Genomic DNA, 21,077 nt, shown 5'->3' with positions numbered 1-21,077 from the left:
ACAGGTGAGTGAAGGTGATGAGCAGGGGTAAGTACAGGGGAAGTGATCAGGCAGGTGAGTGAAGGTGATGAGGGGGGTAAGTACAGGGGAAGTGATCAGACAGGTGAGTGAAGGTGATGAGGAGGGGTAAGTACAGGGGAAGTGATCAGGCAGGTGAGTGACAGTGCTGAGGAGGGGTAAGTACAGGGGAAGTGATCAGACAGGTGAGTGAAGGTGATGAGCAGGGGTAAGTACAGGGGAAGTGATCAGACAGGTGAGTGAAGGTGATGAGGAGGGGTAAGTACAGGGGAAGTGATCAGGCAGGTGAGTGACAGTGCTGAGGAGGGGTAAGTACAGGGGAAGTGATCAGACAGGTGAGTGAAGGTGATGAGGAGGGGTAAGTACAGGGGAAGTGATCAGACAGGTGAGTGAAGGTGATGAGCAGGGGTAAGTACAGGGGAAGTGCTCAGACAGGTGAGTGAAGGTGATGAGGAGGGGTAAGTACAGGGGAAGTGATCAGACAGGTGAGTGAAGGTGATGAGGAGGGGGAAGTGATCAGGAAGGTGAGTGACATTGCCGAGGAGGGGTAAGTACAGGGGAAGTGATCAGACAGGTGAGTGAGGGTGATGAGGAGGGGTAAGTACAGGGGAAGTGGTCAGACAGGTGAGTGAAGGTGATGAGCAGGGGTAAGTACAGGGGAAGTGATCAGGCAGGTGAGTGACGGTGATGAGGAGGGGTAAGTACAGGGGAAGTGATCAGGCAGGTGAGTGAAGGTGATGAGGAGGGGTAAGTACATTGGTACAAGGTTAGGGCATTTGCTTCTTGTATTGTGTAGTAGATATATCCGTTATTCTACATGAACCGGCTCATGTATCTCTATGCATCTAGCTAGATTTACATTTTGTAGTAAGAGGTCTCCTGCCCCCCACTCCATATTTAGAATTGGATATCAGTCTGGATTTAGTCAAAATATAAGTGAACGCTATGTAGCGATGTGGTGTGATATTAAAATGTTATGTGTTATATACTGTACATGCACTTGTTAACAAAGTGAAATAAATAACAGTGTAACGATTGCCAGTTGATTTGTAACTGATGGTAATATAAAATGTTAGGTGTTTATAGCCCTTTCTAGGGGTAGGATGGCGGAGCTTCCTGTGTTTTGGAGTCAGTATAGTATAACCACAATCCCGTATATAATGCGCTGTGTAATGGAGGTGTTGTCCACCCTGCTAACCATATCTTACCACCTCATTTGTTGGTGTCTTTTGTTCAGCGCTGGTGGCTGGGGAGCCATGTATCCATCTGTCAGGCTGTCAGTTGTAGCGGTGTTTCTGGTAGTTTACCGGACAGTGACTAGAATCGGTGTTTCTGGTCATCTGGTGCTTGCCGTAGAGCGGTAACAGCTGGGCTGTAAGAAGGGATCGGTGCGTCTGGCAGTCAGGTGACCTGTGTGGTGACGTCGCTGCTCTGGTGCTGGTGTTGGGAAGATACTTCTCTATCTGGTCCTGCTTTCATTCTGTCTCGTACTGCAAAGGCGACTTCATCTAGACTGTGTCTGTCTGACAGATCTGGAGCAACAACACCCAGCACGGAAACCTTATCTGTTGGGAACGTTCTATAGATGACGTTTTTCTCATCTGGGACGGACCAGAAATTAAACTAGAAGTAATCAAAGAATATATAAACGCTAATGAGATTGGTCTGGAGTTCACAGCTTGTGGCAGAAATAACACTTTGAAACCAGAACACATATAAAAGATGTTGATGGGAACAATGTTCTAAGTACTTCAAGCAACGACCACAATAAGTGGTTACCCAGGGGCCAAATAAGAAGAATACGAAGAAACGCCAGAAATGGATCACTTCAAACTACAAAGAGAGTCCTTGGAGAAAGGTTATAAAGAAGACAAACTAACCAAATAGATGATGAACGCTGCAAAATGGATAGAAAAGAGCTCATTAAGTATAAAGAGAAGAGTCCAGAGGTTTCCAACGGTGACCACAAAATAATAGGGGATCTGTACCAGAAGTACGGCCACATCCTACAATTAGATGAATAGTAAAACAGCCGTTGGCAAAAATAAATCTACACAAAAGCAAATAACGTAAAACAAAGACTAGCAATGAGGCAATGGGGTCTATTCCCAGGAACGAGAAGGAGAAGACCAGGACATGGAGGATTAGACGTGAAGGGTTTATTCATCATCATAGTTACAAAGGCTGAAAAACCCAGAACAACTGTTGGTACTAAAAAAAATGGAAGATTTTACGTCAAACCAAGAGCAGAAATGTCATATTATTACGGTGACACGGAGGGGGCTACACACACTGGAATGCCCTCGTCACAGTGCATTGGGCAAATACAAGTAATAATAGGAATAGCAGGACACATATACAATGACTGCCTCTCATCATTTATAGAAATACCTAATAAAGACCTGAGTGCAGGAAGAGTCGGCACATTGGAGAGGAGGAGGCACTGATGAAATGGAGGCACAGCACGAGGCCTAAATACCCAATGGGGCATCTGTGCAACATAACCTAAATACACATTCATACAACACATACTTCTAACATATCACTCCATTTATTATAGCACACCTGCACTTTCCATAGGAAAACCTCACCAGGAGCTTCCCACCTTCGTGTGACCTCGCTCCCAGGTAAAAGGTCCGTTCTATAGACAATGGCGTCCTGACAGACAGAGAGACATTCATGATTAAGTCGCCTTTGTGATATGAAACGCACTGAATGCAGGACCAGATAGAGAAGTATCGCGCTAACATCATCGCCGGAATAACGACATCACCACCAGGCAACACGGATCACCCGACCGCCAGGCGCACCGCTCCCTTCTTACAGCCCGACTGCTACCACTCCACAGCAAGCACCTGACGGCCAGGAGCACCCGCTACAGGCGACTGCCCGCCTGTGTGATACATGGCTCCCTAGCCGCAAGCGCTGACCACAAGACACCGAGAAATGAGGAGGTAAGATATGGTTACTATAAGGTGCACAATACCGCCATTACACAGCGGCGTTATATACAGGACTCTACTATACGCACTCCAGGGCACAAGAAGCTCCGCCATCCTACCCCTAGCAAGGGCTATAATCATCCAACATTTGAACTGGTAGCCAATGGTTACACTGCTATTTGTGTAAAAGTGCACGTGCGGTGTGTAACACGTAACATCATTATATTATCCCCCCAGTGCACGTGCGGTGTGTAACACGTAACATCATTATATTATCCCCCCAGTGCACGTGCGGTGTGTAACACGTAACATCATTATATTATCCCCCCAGTGCACGTGCGGTGTGTAACACGTAGCATCATTATATTATCCCCCCAGTGCACGTGCGGTGTGTAACACGTAGCATCATTATATTATTCCCCCAGTGCTGTGTGTAACACGTAACATCATTATATTATCCCCCCAGTGCACGTGCGGTGTGTAACACGTAGTATCATTATATTATCCCCCCAGTGCACGTGCTGTGTGTAACACGTAGCATCATTGTATTATCCCCCCAGTGCACGTGCTGTGTGTAACACGTAGCATCATTGTATTATCCCCCCAGTGCACGTGCTGTGTGTAACACGTAGCATCATTATATTATCCCCCCAGTGCACGTGCTGTGTGTAACACGTAGCATCACTATATTATCCCCCCAGTGCACGTGCGGTGTGTAACACGTAGTATCATTATATTATCCCCCCAGTGCACGTGCGGTGTGTAACACGTATCATTATATTATCCCCCCAGTGCACGTGCTGTGTGTAACACGTAGCATCATTATATTATCCCCCCAGTGCATGTGCTGTGTGTAACACGTAGCATCATTATATTATCCCCCCAGTGCACGTGCTGTGTGTAACACGTAGCATCATTATATTATCCCCCCAGTGCACGTGCTGTGTGTAACACGTAGCATCATTATATTATCCCCCCAGTGCACGTGCTGTGTGTAACACGTAGCATCATTATATTATCCCCCCAGTGCACGTGCGGTGTGTAACACGTATCATTGTATTATCCCCCCAGTGCACGTGCTGTGTGTAACACATAGCATCATTATATTATCCCCCCAGTGCTGTGTGTAACACGTAGCATCATTATATTATCCCCCCAGTGCACGTGCTGTGTGTAACACGTATCATTATATTATCCCCCCAGTGCTGTGTGTAACACATAGCATCATTATATTATCCCCCCAGTGCTGTGTGTAACACGTAGCATCATTATATTATCCCCCCAGTGCACGTGCTGTGTGTAACACGTAGCATCATTATATTATCCCCCCAGTGCACGTGCGGTGTGTAACACGTAGCATCATTATATTATCCCCCCAGTGCACGTGCTGTGTGTAACACGTAGCATCATTATATTATCCCCCCAGTGCACGTGCTGTGTGTAACACATAGCATCATTATATTATCCCCCCTGTGCTGTGTGTAACACGTAGTGTCATTATATTATCCCCCCAGTGCACGTGCTGTGTGTAACACGTATCATTATATTATCCCCCCAGTGCACGTGCTGTGTGTAACACGTAGCATCATTATATTATCCCCCCAGTGCACGTGCTGTGTGTAACACGTAGCATCATTATATTATCCCCCCAGTGCACGTGCGGTATGTAACACGTAGCATCATTATATTATCCCCCCAGTGCACGTGCGGTGTGTAACACGTAGCATCATTATATTATCCCCCCAGTGCACGTGCTGTGTGTAACACGTAGTATCATTATATTATCCCTCCAGTGCACGTGCTGTGTGTAACACGTAGCATCATTATATTATCCCCCCAGTGCTGTGTGTAACACGTAGCATCATTATATTATCCCCCCAGTGCACGTGCTGTGTGTAACACGTAGCATCATTATATTATCCCCCCAGTGCTGTGTGTAACACGTAGCATCATTATATTATCCCCCCAGTGCTGTGTGTAACACGTAGCATCATTATATTATCCCCCCAGTGCACGTGCTGTGTGTAACACGTAGCATCATTATATTATCCCCCCAGTGCTGTGTGTAACACGTAGCATCATTATATTATCCCCCCAGTGCACGTGCTGTGTGTAACACGTAGCATCATTATATTATCCCCCCAGTGCTGTGTGTAACACGTAGCATCATTATATTATCCACCCAGTGCTGTGTGTAACACGTAGTATCATTATATAATCCCCCCAGTGCACGTGCTGTGTGTAACACGTAGCATCATTATATTATCCCCCCAGTGCACGTGCTGTGTGTAACACGTAGTATCATTATATTATCCCTCCAGTGCACGTGCGGTGTGTAACACGTAGTATCATTATATAATCCCCCCAGTGCACGTGCGGTGTGTAACACGTAGCATCATTATATTATCCCCCCAGTGCACGTGCTGTGTGTAACACGTAGCATCATTATATTATCCCTCCAGTGCACGTGCGGTGTGTAACACGTAGTATCATTATATAATCCCCCCAGTGCACGTGCGGTGTGTAACACGTAGCATCATTATATTATCCCCCCAGTGCTGTGTGTAACACGTAGCATCATTATATTATCCCCCCAGTACACGTGCTGTGTGTAACACGTAGCATCATTATATTATCCCCCCAGTGCTGTGTGTAACACGTAGCATCATTATATTATCCCCCCAGTGCTGTGTGTAACACGTAGTATCATTATATAATCCCCCCAGTGCACGTGCGGTGTGTAACACGTAGCATCATTATATTATCCCCCCAGTGCACGTGCTGTGTGTAACACGTAGTATCATTATATTATCCCTCCAGTGCACGTGCGGTGTGTAACACGTAGTATCATTATATTATCCCCCCAGTGCTGTGTGTAACACGTAGTATCATTATATAATCCCCCCAGTGCACGTGCGGTGTGTAACACGTAGCATCATTATATTATCCCCCCAGTGCACGTGCTGTGTGTAACACGTAGCATCATTATATTATCCCCCCAGTGCTGTGTGTAACACGTAGTATCATTATATAATCCCCCCCAGTGCACGTGCGGTGTGTAACACGTAGCATCATTATATTATCCCCCCAGTGCACGTGCTGTGTGTAACACGTAGCATCATTATATTATCCCCCCAGTGCTGTGTGTAACACGTAGTATCATTATATTATCCCCCAGTGCACGTGCTGTGTGTAACACGTAGCATCATTGTATTATCCCCCCAGTGCTGTGTGTAACACGTAGTATCATTTTATTATTCCCCCAGTGCTGTGTGTAACACGTAGTATCATTTTATTATTCCCCCAGTGCTGTGTGTAACACGTAGTATCATTATATTATCCCCCCAGTGCTGTGTGTAACACGTAGTATCATTATATTATCCCTCCAGTGCTGTGTGTAACACGTAGTATCATTATATTATCCCCCCAGTGCTGTGTGTAACACGTAGTATCATTATATTATCCCCCCATTGCTGTGTGTAACACGTAGCATCATTATATTATCCCCCCAGTGCTGTGTGTAACACGTAGTATCATTATATTATCCCCCCAGTGCTGTGTGTAACACGTAGCATCATTATATTAACCCCCAGTGCTGTGTGTAACACGTAGTATCATTATATTATCCCCCCAGTGCTGTGTGTAACACGTAGTATCATTATATTATCCCCCCAGTGCTGTGTGTAACACGTAGTATCATTATATTATCCCCCCAGTGCTGTGTGTAACACGTAGTATCATTATATTATCCCCCCAGTGCTGTGTGTAACACGTAGTATCATTATATTATCCCCCCAGTGCTGTGTGTAACACGTAGTATCATTATATTATCCCCCCAGTGCTGTGTGTAACACGTAGCATCATTATATTATCCCCCCAGTGCTGTGTGTAACACGTAGCATCATTATATTATCCCCCCAGTGCTGTGTGTAACACGTAGCATCATTATATTATCCCCCCAGTGCTGTGTGTAACACGTAGTATCATTATATAATCCCCCCAGTGCACGTGCGGTGTGTAACACGTAGCATCATTATATTATCCCCCCAGTGCACGTGCTGTGTGTAACACGTAGTATCATTATATTATCCCTCCAGTGCACGTGCGGTGTGTAACACGTAGTATCATTATATAATCCCCCCAGTGCACGTGCGGTGTGTAACACGTAGCATCATTATATTATCCCCCCAGTGCACGTGCTGTGTGTAACACGTAGTATCATTATATTATCCCCCCAGTGCACGTGCTGTGTGTAACACGTAGCATCATTATATTATCCCCCCAGTGCTGTGTGTAACACGTAGCATCATTATATTATCCCCCCAGTGCTGTGTGTAACACGTAGCATCATTATATTATCCCCCCAGTGCTGTGTGTAACACGTAGTATCATTATATTATCCCCCCAGTGCTGTGTGTAACACGTAGCATCATTGTATTATCCCCCCAGTGCACGTGCTGTGTGTAACACGTAGCATCATTATATTATCCCCCCAGTGCTGTGTGTAACACGTAGTATCATTTTATTATTCCCCCAGTGCTGTGTGTAACACGTAGTATCATTTTATTATTCCCCCAGTGCTGTGTGTAACACGTAGTATCATTTTATTATTCCCCCAGTGCTGTGTGTAACACGTAGTATCATTATATTATCCCCCCAGTGCTGTGTGTAACACGTAGTATCATTTTATTATTCCCCCAGTGCTGTGTGTAACACGTAGCATCATTATATTATCCCCCCAGTGCACGTGCTGTGTGTAACACGTAGTATCATTATATTATCCCTCCAGTGCACGTGCGGTGTGTAACACGTAGTATCATTATATAATCCCCCCAGTGCACGTGCGGTGTGTAACACGTAGCATCATTATATTATCCCCCCAGTGCACGTGCTGTGTGTAACACGTAGTATCATTATATTATCCCCCCAGTGCACGTGCTGTGTGTAACACGTAGCATCATTATATTATCCCCCCAGTGCTGTGTGTAACACGTAGCATCATTATATTATCCCCCCAGTGCTGTGTGTAACACGTAGTATCATTATATTATCCCCCCAGTGCTGTGTGTAACACGTAGCATCATTGTATTATCCCCCCAGTGCACGTGCTGTGTGTAACACGTAGCATCATTATATTATCCCCCCAGTGCTGTGTGTAACACGTAGTATCATTTTATTATTCCCCCAGTGCTGTGTGTAACACGTAGCATCATTTTATTATTCCCCCAGTGCTGTGTGTAACACGTAGTATCATTATATTATCCCCCCAGTGCTGTGTGTAACACGTAGCATCATTATATTATCCCCCCAGTGCTGTGTGTAACACGTAGCATCATTATATTATCCCCCCAGTGCTGTGTGTAACACGTAGCATCATTATATTATCCCCCCAGTGCTGTGTGTAACACGTAGTATCATTATATTATCCCCCCAGTGCTGTGTGTAACACGTAGCATCATTATATTATCCCCCCAGTGCTGTGTGTAACACGTAGTATCATTATATTATCCCCCCAGTGCTGTGTGTAACACGTAGTATCATTATATTATCCCCCCAGTGCTGTGTGTAACACGTAGCATCATTATATTATCCCCCCAGTGCTGTGTGTAACACGTAGTATCATTATATTATCCCCCCAGTGCACGTGCTGTGTGTAACACGTAGTATCATTATATTATCCCCCCAGTGCTGTGTGTAACACGTAGCATCATTATATTATCCCCCCAGTGCTGTGTGTAACACGTAGCATCATTATATTATCCCTCCAGTGCTGTGTGTAACACGTAGTATCATTATATTATCCCTCCAGTGCTGTGTGTAACACGTAGTATCATTATATTATCCCTCCAGTGCTGTGTGTAACACGTAGTATCATTATATTATCCCTCCAGTGCTGTGTGTAACACGTAGTATCATTATATTATCCCTCCAGTGCTGTGTGTAACACGTAGTATCATTATATTATCCCTCCTCACCACTACATAGACCTCACCGTTGAGCCGCTTTTCACGTCCTAGTGCGGAATCTCCTCATCATTATCACATGGCGCTCTGTGCTGGGATCCGGCAGATGTGTTGAGTTACCGTTATTACTGTCAGACATTTAATATACAACTCTTTGTCCCAGATGCCATCAGTGCAACAAACCCCCGAGTTATCGATGACTCACGAGCACGGAAATTGTCCAACGACTTGAAGCGCTGCACTTACTATGAGACGTGTGCCACGTATGGCCTGAATGTGGAGCGTGTTTTCCAGGACGGTGAGGACAGCGATGGGAGGGAATAACAATACCCCATTTTACTAACCCCCCCTTACATTTCTTTTTCTCCTCATTTCCCGTTCTGCTGGATCAGTGGCTCAGAAGGTGGTGGCTATTCGGAAGAAGCAGCAGCTTTCTATTGGCCCGTGCAAGTCTTTGCCCAATTCTCCGAGCCATTCTTCCGTGTCTGCGGCCACCATTCCGTCCATGCACATTAATCAGGTACGTGGTTGCCGCCGCGCTATCTGTAATCACACTCATGCTTTGTTGTGGAGATAAATTACTGTTTAGGTGCATTAGAGATCTGTCTAATCTGCCATGAGAGAGCTCCATCCAGTGTACATCACCGCTCTCCTTTACACCACGTGTGCTGCTCTGGGGGACGGCTGGTCACACACACTGCAGGGTATACAGTATAACTACACAGACAGCAGCACAGGTCACATACACTGCAGGGTATACAGTATAACTACACAGACAGCAGCGCTAGCACAGGTCACACACACTGCAGGGTATACAGTATAACTACACAGACAGCAGCGCTAGCACAGGTCACACACACTGCAGAGTATACAGTATAACTACACAGACAGCAGCACTAGCACAGGTCACATACACTGCAGGGTATACAGTATAACTACACAGACAGCACAGGTCACATACACTGCAGGGTAAACAGTATAACTACACAGACAGCAGCGCTAGCACAGGTCACACACACTGCAGGGTATACAGTATAACTACACAGACAGCAGCGCTAGCACAGGTCACACACACTGCAGAGTATACAGTATAACTACACAGACAGCAGCGCTAGCACAGGTCACATACACTGCAGAGTATACAGTATAACTACACAGACAGCAGCGCTAGCACAGGTCACACACACTGCAGTGTATACAGTATAACTACACAGACAGCAGCGCTAGCACAGGTCACATACACTGCAGAGTATACAGTATAACTACACAGACAGCAGCGCTAGCACAGGTCACACACACTGCAGGGTATACAGTATAACTACACAGACAGCAGCGCTAGCACATGTCACATACACTGCAGGGTATACAGTATAACTACACAGACAGCAGCGCTAGCACAGGTCACATACACTGCAGGGTATACAGTATAACTACACAGACAGCAGCGCTAGCACAGGTCACATACACTGCAGGGTATACAGTATAACTACACAGACAGCAGCGCTAGCACAGGTCACACACACTGCAGGGTATACAGTATAACTACACAGACAGCAGCACTAGCACAGGTCACACACACTGCAGGGTATACAGTATAACTACACAGACAGCAGCGCTAGCACAGGTCACATACACTGCAGGGTATACAGTATAACTACACAGACAGCAGCGCTAGCACAGGTCACACACACTGCAGGGTATACAGTATAACTACACAGACAGCAGCGCTAGCACAGGTCACACACACTGCAGGGTATACAGTATAACTACACAGACAGCAGCGCTAGCACAGGTCACATACACTGCAGAGTATACATTATAACTACACAGACAGCAGCGCTAGCACAGGTCACATACACTGCAGGGTATACAGTATAACTACACAGACAGCACAGGTCACATACACTGCAGAGTATACATTATAACTACACAGACAGCAGCGCTAGCACAGGTCACATACACTGCAGGGTATACAGTATAACTACACAGACAGCACAGGTCACACACACTGCAGGGTATACAGTATAACTACACAGACAGCAGCGCTAGCACAGGTCACATACACTGCAGGGTAAACAGTATAACTACACAGACAGCAGCGCTAGCACAGGTCACACACACTGCAGGGTATACAGTATAACTACACAGACAGCAGCGCTAGCACAGGTCACACACACTGCAGGGTATACAGTATAACTACACAGACAGCAGCGCTAGCACAGGTCACACACACTGCAGGGTATACAGTATAACTACACAGACAGCAGCGCTAGCACAGGTCACACACACTGCAGAGTATACAGTATAACTACACAGACAGCAGCACTAGCACAGGTCACATACAATGCAGGGTATACAGTATAACTACACAGACAGCAGCGCTAGCACATGTCACATACACTGCAGGGTATACAGTATAACTACACAGACAGCAGCGCTAGCACAGGTCACATACACTGCAGGGTATACAGTATAACTACACAGACAGCAGCGCTAGCACAGGTCACATACACTGCAGGGTATACAGTATAACTACACAGACAGCAGCGCTAGCACAGGTCACATACACTGCAGGGTATACAGTATAACTACACAGACAGCAGCACTAGCACAGGTCACATACACTGCAGAGTATACAGTATAACTACACAGACAGCAGCACTAGCACATGTCACATACACTGCAGGGTATACAGTATAACTACACAGACAGCAGCGCTAGCACAGGTCACACACTGCAGGGTATACAGTATAACTACACAGACAGCAGCACTAGCACAGGTCACATACACTGCAGAGTATACAGTATAACTACACAGACAGCAGCGCTAGCACAGGTCACACACACTGCAGGGTATACAGTATAACTACACAGACAGCAGCGCTAGCACAGGTCACACACACTGCAGGGTATACAGTATAACTACACAGACAGCAGCGCTAGCACATGTCACATACACTGCAGAGTATACAGTATAACTACACAGACAGCAGCGCTAGCACAGGTCACACACACTGCAGAGTATACAGTATAACTACACAGACAGCAGCGCTAGCACAGGTCACACACACTGCAGGGTATACAGTATAACTACACAGACAGCACAGGTCACACACACTGCAGGGTATACAGTATAACTACACAGACAGCAGCGCTAGCACAGGTCACATACACTGCAGGGTATACAGTATAACTACACAGACAGCAGCACATGTCACACACACTGCAGGGTATACAGTATAACTACACAGACAGCAGCGCTAGCACAGGTCACACACACTGCAGGGTATACAGTATAACTACACAGACAGCACAGGTCACACACACTGCAGGGTATACAGTATAACTACATAGACAGCAGCGCTAGCACAGGTCACATACACTGCAGGGTATACAGTATAACTACACAGACAGCAGCGCTAGCACATGTCACATACACTGCAGAGTATACAGTATAACTACACAGACAGCAGCGCTAGCACAGGTCACACACACTGCAGGGTATACAGTATAACTACACAGACAGCAGCGCTAGCACAGGTCACACACACTACAGGGTATACAGTATAACTACACAGACAGCACAGGTCACACACACTGCAGGGTATACAGTATAACTACACAGACAGCAGCGCTAGCACAGGTCACATACACTGCAGAGTATACAGTATAACTACACAGACAGCAGCACAGGTCACACACACTGCAGAGTATACAGTATAACTACACAGACAGCAGCGCTAGCACAGGTCACATACACTGCAGGGTATACAGTATAACTACACAGACAGCAGCGCTAGCACAGGTCACATACACTGCAGGATATACAGTATAACTACACAGACAGCAGCGCTAGCACATGTCACATACACTGCAGGGTATACAGTATAACTACACAGACAGCAGCGCTAGCACAGGTCACATACACTGCAGGGTATACAGTATAACTACACAGACAGCAGCGCTAGCACATGTCACATACACTGCAGGGTATACAGTATAACTACACAGACAGCAGCGCTAGCACAGGTCACACACACTGCAGAGTATACAGTATAACTACACAGACAGCAGCGCTAGCACATGTCACACACACTGCAGAGTATACAGTATAACTACACAGACAGCAGCGCTAGCACAGGTCACACACACTGCAGAGTATACAGTATAACTACACAGACAGCAGCACTAGCACAGGTCACACACACTGCAGGGTATACAGTATAACTACACAGACAGCAGCGCTAGCACAGGTCACATACACTGCAGGGTATACAGTATAACTACACAGACAGCAGCGCTAGCACAGGTCACATACACTGCAGAGTATACAGTATAACTACACAGACAGCAGCGCTAGCACAGGTCACACACACTGCAGAGTATACAGTATAACTACACAGACAGCAGCACTAGCACAGGTCACATACACTGCAGGGTATACAGTATAACTACACAGACAGCAGCGCTAGCACAGGTCACATACACTGCAGGGTATACAGTATAACTACACAGACAGCAGCGCTAGCACAGGTCACACACACTGCAGAGTATACAGTATAACTACACAGACAGCAGCACTAGCACAGGTCACATACACTGCAGGGTATACAGTATAACTACACAGACAGCAGCGCTAGCACAGGTCACATACACTGCAGAGTATACAGTATAACTACACAGACAGCAGCACTAGCACAGGTCACATACACTGCAGAGTATACAGTATAACTACACAGACAGCACAGGTCACATACACTGCAGAGTATACAGTATAACTACACAGATAGCAGCGCTAGCACATGTCACACACACTGCAGGGTATACAGTATAACTACACAGACAGCAGCGCTAGCACAGGTCACATACACTGCAGAGTATACAGTATAACTACACAGACAGCAGCGCTAGCACATGTCACACACACTGCAGGGTATACAGTATAACTACACAGACAGCAGCGCTAGCACAGGTCACATACACTGCAGAGTATACAGTATAACTACACAGACAGCAGCGCTAGCACATGTCACATACACTGCAGGGTATACAGTATAACTACACAGACAGCACATGTCACACACACTGCAGGGTATACAGTATAACTACACAGACAGCAGCGCTAGCACAGGTCACACACACTGCAGGGTATACAGTATAACTACACAGACAGCAGCGCTAGCACAGGTCACATACACTACAGAGTATACAGTATAACTACACAGACAGCAGCGCTAGCACAGGTCACACACACTGCAGGGTATACAGTATAACTACACAGACAGCAGCGCTAGCACATGTCACATACACTGCAGAGTATACAGTATAACTACACAGACAGCAGCACTAGCACATGTCACACACACTGCAGGGTATACAGTATAACTACACAGACAGCAGCGCTAGCACATGTCACATACACTGCAGGGTATACAGTATAACTACACAAACAGCAGCACTAGCACATGTCACACACACTGCAGGGTATACAGTATAACTACACAGACAGCAGCGCTAGCACAGGTCACACACACTGCAGAGTATACAGTATAACTACACAGACAGCAGCACAGGTCACATACACTGCAGAGTATACAGTATAACTACACAGACAGCAGCACTAGCACATGTCACACACACTGCAGGGTATACAGTATAACTACGCAGACAGCAGCGCTAGCACATGTCACATACACTGCAGGGTATACAGTATAACTACACAAACAGCAGCACTAGCACATGTCACACACACTGCAGGGTATACAGTATAACTACACAGACAGCAGCGCTAGCACAGGTCACACACACTGCAGAGTATACAGTATAACTACACAGACAGCAGCACAGGTCACATACACTGCAGAGTATACAGTATAACTACACAGACAGCAGCACTAGCACAAGTCACATACACTGCAGGGTATACAGTATAACTACACAGACAGCACAGGTCACATACACTGCAGGGTATACAGTATAACTACACAGACAGCAGCACAGGTCACATACACTGCAGAGTATACAGTATAACTACACAGACAGCAGCACTAGCACAAGTCACATACACTGCAGGGTATACAGTATAACTACACAGACAGCACAGGTCACATACACTGCAGGGTATACAGTATAACTACACAGACAGCAGCACTAGCACAGGTCACATACACTGCAGGGTATACAGTATAACTACACAGACAGCGCAGGTCACACACACTGCAGAGTATACAGTATAACTACACAGACAGCAGCGCTAGCACAGGTCACATACACTGCAGAGTATACAGTATAACTACACAGACAGCAGCGCTAGCACAGGTCACATACACTGCAGGGTATACAGTATAACTACACAGACAGCAGCGCTAGCATATGTCACACACACTGCAGGGTATACAGTATAACTACACAGACAGCAGCGCTAGCACAGGTCACACACACTGCAGAGTATACAGTATAACTACACAGACAGCAGCACTAGCACAGGTCACATACACTGCAGAGTATACAGTATAACTACACAGACAGCAGCGCTAGCACAGGTCACATACACTGCAGAGTATACAGTATAACTACACAGACAGCAGCGCTAGCACAGGTCACATACACTGCAGAGTATACAGTATAACTACACAGACAGCAGCACTAGCACAGGTCACATACACTGCAGAGTATACAGTATAACTACACAGACAGCAGCGCTAGCACAGGTCACATACACTGCAGAGTATACAGTATAACTACACAGACAGCAGCGCTAGCACAGGTCACACACACTGCAGAGTATACAGTATAACTACACAGACAGCAGCACTAGCACAGGTCACATACACTGCAGAGTATACAGTATAACTACACAGACAGCAGCGCTAGCACAGGTCACATACACTGCAGGGTATACAGTATAACTACACAGACAGCAGCACTAGCACAGGTCACATACACTGCAGAGTATACAGTATAACTACACAGACAGCAGCGCTAGCACAGGTCACATACACTGCAGAGTATACAGTATAACTACACAGACAGCAGCGCTAGCACAGGTCACATACACTGCAGAGTATACAGTATAACTACACAGACAGCAGCACTAGCACAGGTCACACACACTGCAGGGTATACAGTATAACTACACAGACAGCAGCGCTAGCACATGTCACACACACTGCAGAGTATACAGTATAACTACACAGACAGCAGCGCTAGCACAGGTCACACAGACTGCAGAGTATACAGTATAACTACACAGACAGCAGCGCTAGCACATGTCACACACACTGCAGGGTATACAGTATAACTACACAGACAGCAGCGCTAGCACAGGTCACACACACTGCAGAGTATACAGTATAACTACACAGACAGCAGCACAGGTCACATACACTGCAGGGTATACATTATAACTACACAGACAGCAGCGCTAGCACATGTCACATACACTGCAGGGTATACAGTATAACTACACAGACAGCAGCGCTAGCACATGTCACACACACTGCAGAGTATACAGTATAACTACACAGACAGCAGCGCTAGCACAGGTCACACACACTGCAGAGTATACAGTATAACTACACAGACAGCAGCGCTAGCACATGTCACACACACTGCAGGGTATACAGTATAATTACACAGACAGCAGCGCTAGCACAGGTCACATACACTGCAGGGTATACAGTATAACTACACAGACAGCACAGGTCACATACACTGCAGAGTATACAGTATAACTACACAGACAGCAGCGCTAGCACATGTCACATACACTGCAGGGTATACAGTATAATTACACAGACAGCAGCGCTAGCACAGGTCACATACACTGCAGGGTATACAGTATAACTACACAGACAGCAGCGCTAGCACAGGTCACACACACTGCAGGGTATACAGTATAACTACACAGACAGCAGCACAGGTCACATACACTGCAGAGTATACAGTATAACTACACAGACAGCAGCACAGGTCACACACACTGCAGGGTATACAGTATAACTACACAGACAGCAGCACTAGCACATGTCACACACACTGCAGGGTATACAGTATAACTACACAGACAGCAGCACTAGCACAGGTCACACACACTGCAGGGTATACAGTATAACTACACAGACAGCAGCACTAGCACATGTCACACACACTGCAGGGTATACAGTATAACTACACAGACAGCAGCACTAGCACATGTCACATACACTGCAGAGTATACAGTATAACTACACAGACAGCAGCACATGTCACATACACTGCAGAGTATACAGTATAACTACACAGACAGCACAGGTCACACACACTGCAGGGTATACAGTATAACTACACAGACAGCAGCGCTAGCACAGGTCACACACACTGCAGGGTATACAGTATAACTACACAGACAGCAGCGCTAGCACAGGTCACATACACTGCAGGGTATACAGTATAACTACACAGACAGCACATGTCACACACACTGCAGGGTATACAGTATAACTACACAGACAGCAGCGCTAGCACAGGTCACACACACTGCAGGGTATACAGTATAACTACACAGACAGCAGCACTAGCACAGGTCACACACACTGCAGAGTATACAGTATAACTACACAGACAGCAGCACTAGCACATGTCACACACACTGCAGAGTATACAGTATAACTACACAGACAGCAGCGCTAGCACAGGTCACACACACTGCAGGGTATACAGTATAACTACACAGACAGCAGCGCTAGCACAGGTCACATACACTGCAGGGTATACAGTATAACTACACAGACATCAGCGCTAGCACAGGTCACACACACTGCAGGGTATACAGTATAACTACACGGACAGCACTAGCACAGGTCACACACACTGCAGAGTATACAGTATAACTACACAGACAGCAGCGCTAGCACAGGTCACACACACTGCAGAGTATACAGTATAACTACACAGACAGCACAGATCACATACACTGCAGGGTATACAGTATAACTACACAGACAGCAGCGCTAGCACATGTCACACACACTGCAGGGTATACAGTATAACTACACAGACAGCAGCGCTAGCACAGGTCACACACACTGCAGGGTATACAGTATAACTACACAGACAGCAGCGCTAACACAGGTCACATACACTGCAGAGTATACAGTATAACTACACAGACAGCAGCGCTAGCACAGGTCACACACACTGCAGAGTATACAGTATAACTACACAGACAGCAGCACTAGCACAGGTCACACACACTGCAGGGTATACAGTATAACTACACAGACAGCAGCGCTAGCACATGTCACACACACTGCAGGGTATACAGTATAACTACACAGACAGCAGCGCTAGCACAGGTCACATACACTGCAGGGTATACAGTATAACTACACAGATAGCAGCGCTAGCACAGGTCACATACACTGCAGAGTATACAGTATAACTACACAGATAGCAGCGCTAGCACAGGTCACATACACTGCAGGGTATACAGTATAACTACACAGACAGCAGCGCTAGCACAGGTCACATACACTGCAGAGTATACAGTATAACTACACAGACAGCAGCGCTAGCACAGGTCACATACACTGCAGGGTATACAGTATAACTACACAGACAGCAGCGCTAGCACAGGTCACACACACTGCAGGGTATACAGTATAACTACACAGACAGCAGCGCTAGCACAGGTCACACACACTGCAGAGTATACAGTATAACTACACAGACAGCAGCACAGGTCACATACACTGCAGGGTATACAGTATAACTACACAGACAGCAACGCTAGCACAGGTCACACACACTGCAGGGTATACAGTATAACTACACAGACAGCAGCGCTAGCACAGGTCACACACACTGCAGGGTATACAGTATAACTACACAGACAGCAGCGCTAGCACAGGTCACATACACTGCAGGGTATACAGTATAACTACACAGACAGCAGCGCTAGCACAGGTCACACACACTGCAGAGTATACAGTATAACTACACAGACAGCAGCACAGGTCACATACACTGCAGAGTATACAGTATAACTACACAGACAGCAGCACAGGTCACATACACTGCAGGGTATACAGTATAACTACACAGACAGCAACGCTAGCACAGGTCACACACACTGCAGAGTATACAGTATAACTACACAGACAGCAGCGCTAGCACAGGTCACACACACTGCAGAGTATACAGTATAACTACACAGACAGCAGCGCTAGCACAGGTCACATACACTGCAGGGTATACAGTATAACTACACAGACAGCAGCGCTAGCACAGGTCACATACACTGCAGGGTATACAGTATAACTACACAGACAGCAGCGCTAGCACAGGTCACACACACTGCAGAGTATACAGTATAACTACACAGACAGCAGCACAGGTCACACACACTGCAGAGTATACAGTTTAACTACACAGACAGCAGCGCTAGCACAGGTCACACACACTGCAGAGTATACAGTATAACTACACAGACAGCAGCACTAGCACAGGTCACACACACTGCAGGGTATACAGTATAACTACACAGACAGCAGCGCTAGCACAGGTCACACACACTGCAGGGTATACAGTATAACTACACAGACAGCAGCACAGGTCACACACACTGCAGAGTATACAGTATAACTACTCAGACAGCAGCGCTAGCACAGGTCACACACACTGCAGGGTATACAGTATAACTACACAGACAGCAGCACTAGCACAGGTCACACACACTGCAGGGTATACAGTATAACTACACAGACAGCAGCGCTAGCACAGGTCACATACACTGCAGGGTATACAGTATAACTACACAGACAGCAGCACAGGTCACACACACTGCAGAGTATACAGTATAACTACTCAGACAGCAGCGCTAGCACAGGTCACACACACTGCAGAGTATACAGTATAACTACACAGACAGCAGCGCTAGCACAGGTCACACACACTGCAGAGTATACAGTATAACTACACAGACAGCAGCACAGGTCACACACACTGCAGAGTATACAGTATAACTACTCAGACAGCAGCGCTAGCACAGGTCACATACACTGCAGGGTATACAGTATAACTACACAGACAGCAGCACTAGCACAGGTCACATACACTGCAGAGTATACAGTATAACTACACAGACAGCAGCGCTAGCACAGGTCACATACACTGCAGGGTATACAGTATAACTACACAGACAGCAGCACTAGCACATGTCACACACACTGCAGGGTATACAGTATAACTACACAGACAGCACTAGCACAGGTCACACACACTGCAGAGTATACAGTATAACTACTCAGACAGCAGCGCTAGCACAGGTCACACACACTGCAGGGTATACAGTATAACTACACAGACAGCAGCACTAGCACAGGTCACATACACTGCAGAGTATACAGTATAACTACACAGACAGCAGCGCTAGCACATGTCACACACACTGCAGGGTATACAGTATAACTACACAGACAGCAGCGCTAGCACATGTCACATACACTGCAGAGTGTACAGTATAACTACACAGACAGCAGCGCTAGCACAGGTCACACATACTGCAGGGTATACAGTATAACTACACAGACAGCAGCGCTAGCACAGGTCACATACACTGCAGAGTATACAGTATAACTACACAGACAGCAGCGCTAGCACAGGTCACACACACTGCAGGGTATACAGTATAACTACACAGACAGCAGCGCTAGCACATGTCACATACACTGCAGGGTATACAGTATAACTACACAGACAGCAGCGCTAGCACAGGTCACATACACTGCAGGGTATACAGTATAACTACACAGACAGCAGCGCTAGCACAGGTCACATACACTGCAGGGTATACAGTATAACTACACAGACAGCAGCACTAGCACAGGTCACACACACTGCAGGGTATACAGTATAACTACACAGACAGCAGCGCTAGCGCATGTCACATACACTGCAGGGTATACAGTATAACTACACAGACAGCAGCGCTAGCACATGTCACACACACTGCAGAGTATACAGTATAACTACACAGACAGCAGCGCTAGCACAGGTCACACACACTGCAGGGTATACAGTATAACTACACAGACAGCAGCGCTAGCACATGTCACACACACTGCAGAGTATACAGTATAACTACACAGACAGCAGCACTAGCACAGGTCACACA

The 21,077-nt window shown here is 46.4% G+C and overlaps 1 protein-coding gene across 5 annotated transcripts in view; it reads left to right on the top strand.

Annotated features, from left to right (window-relative positions):
• The window catches only part of LOC148436261 (arf-GAP with GTPase, ANK repeat and PH domain-containing protein 3-like), a 281,879-nt gene that overhangs the window by 124,036 nt on the left and 136,766 nt on the right, over window positions 1–21,077 (top strand). For all 5 annotated transcript variants that reach the window (XM_088465112.1, XM_088465115.1, XM_088465113.1 and 2 more), the window contains exons 6-7: window positions 9,087–9,221; window positions 9,316–9,443. In XM_088465112.1, coding sequence (XP_088321238.1) covers window positions 9,087–9,221; window positions 9,316–9,443 — 263 coding nt within the window. The remainder of the gene's footprint in view (window positions 1–9,086; window positions 9,222–9,315; window positions 9,444–21,077) is intronic.

The sequence above is a fragment of the Taudactylus pleione genome, unplaced genomic scaffold (assembly GCF_031769625.1).
Source record: "Taudactylus pleione unplaced genomic scaffold, aTauple2 ptg001851l, whole genome shotgun sequence".
NCBI classification, from domain to species: Eukaryota; Metazoa; Chordata; class Amphibia; order Anura; family Myobatrachidae; genus Taudactylus; species Taudactylus pleione.
The sequence above is the reverse complement of the archived record's forward strand: the minus strand, read 5'-3'. Positions and strand labels throughout refer to the sequence as shown.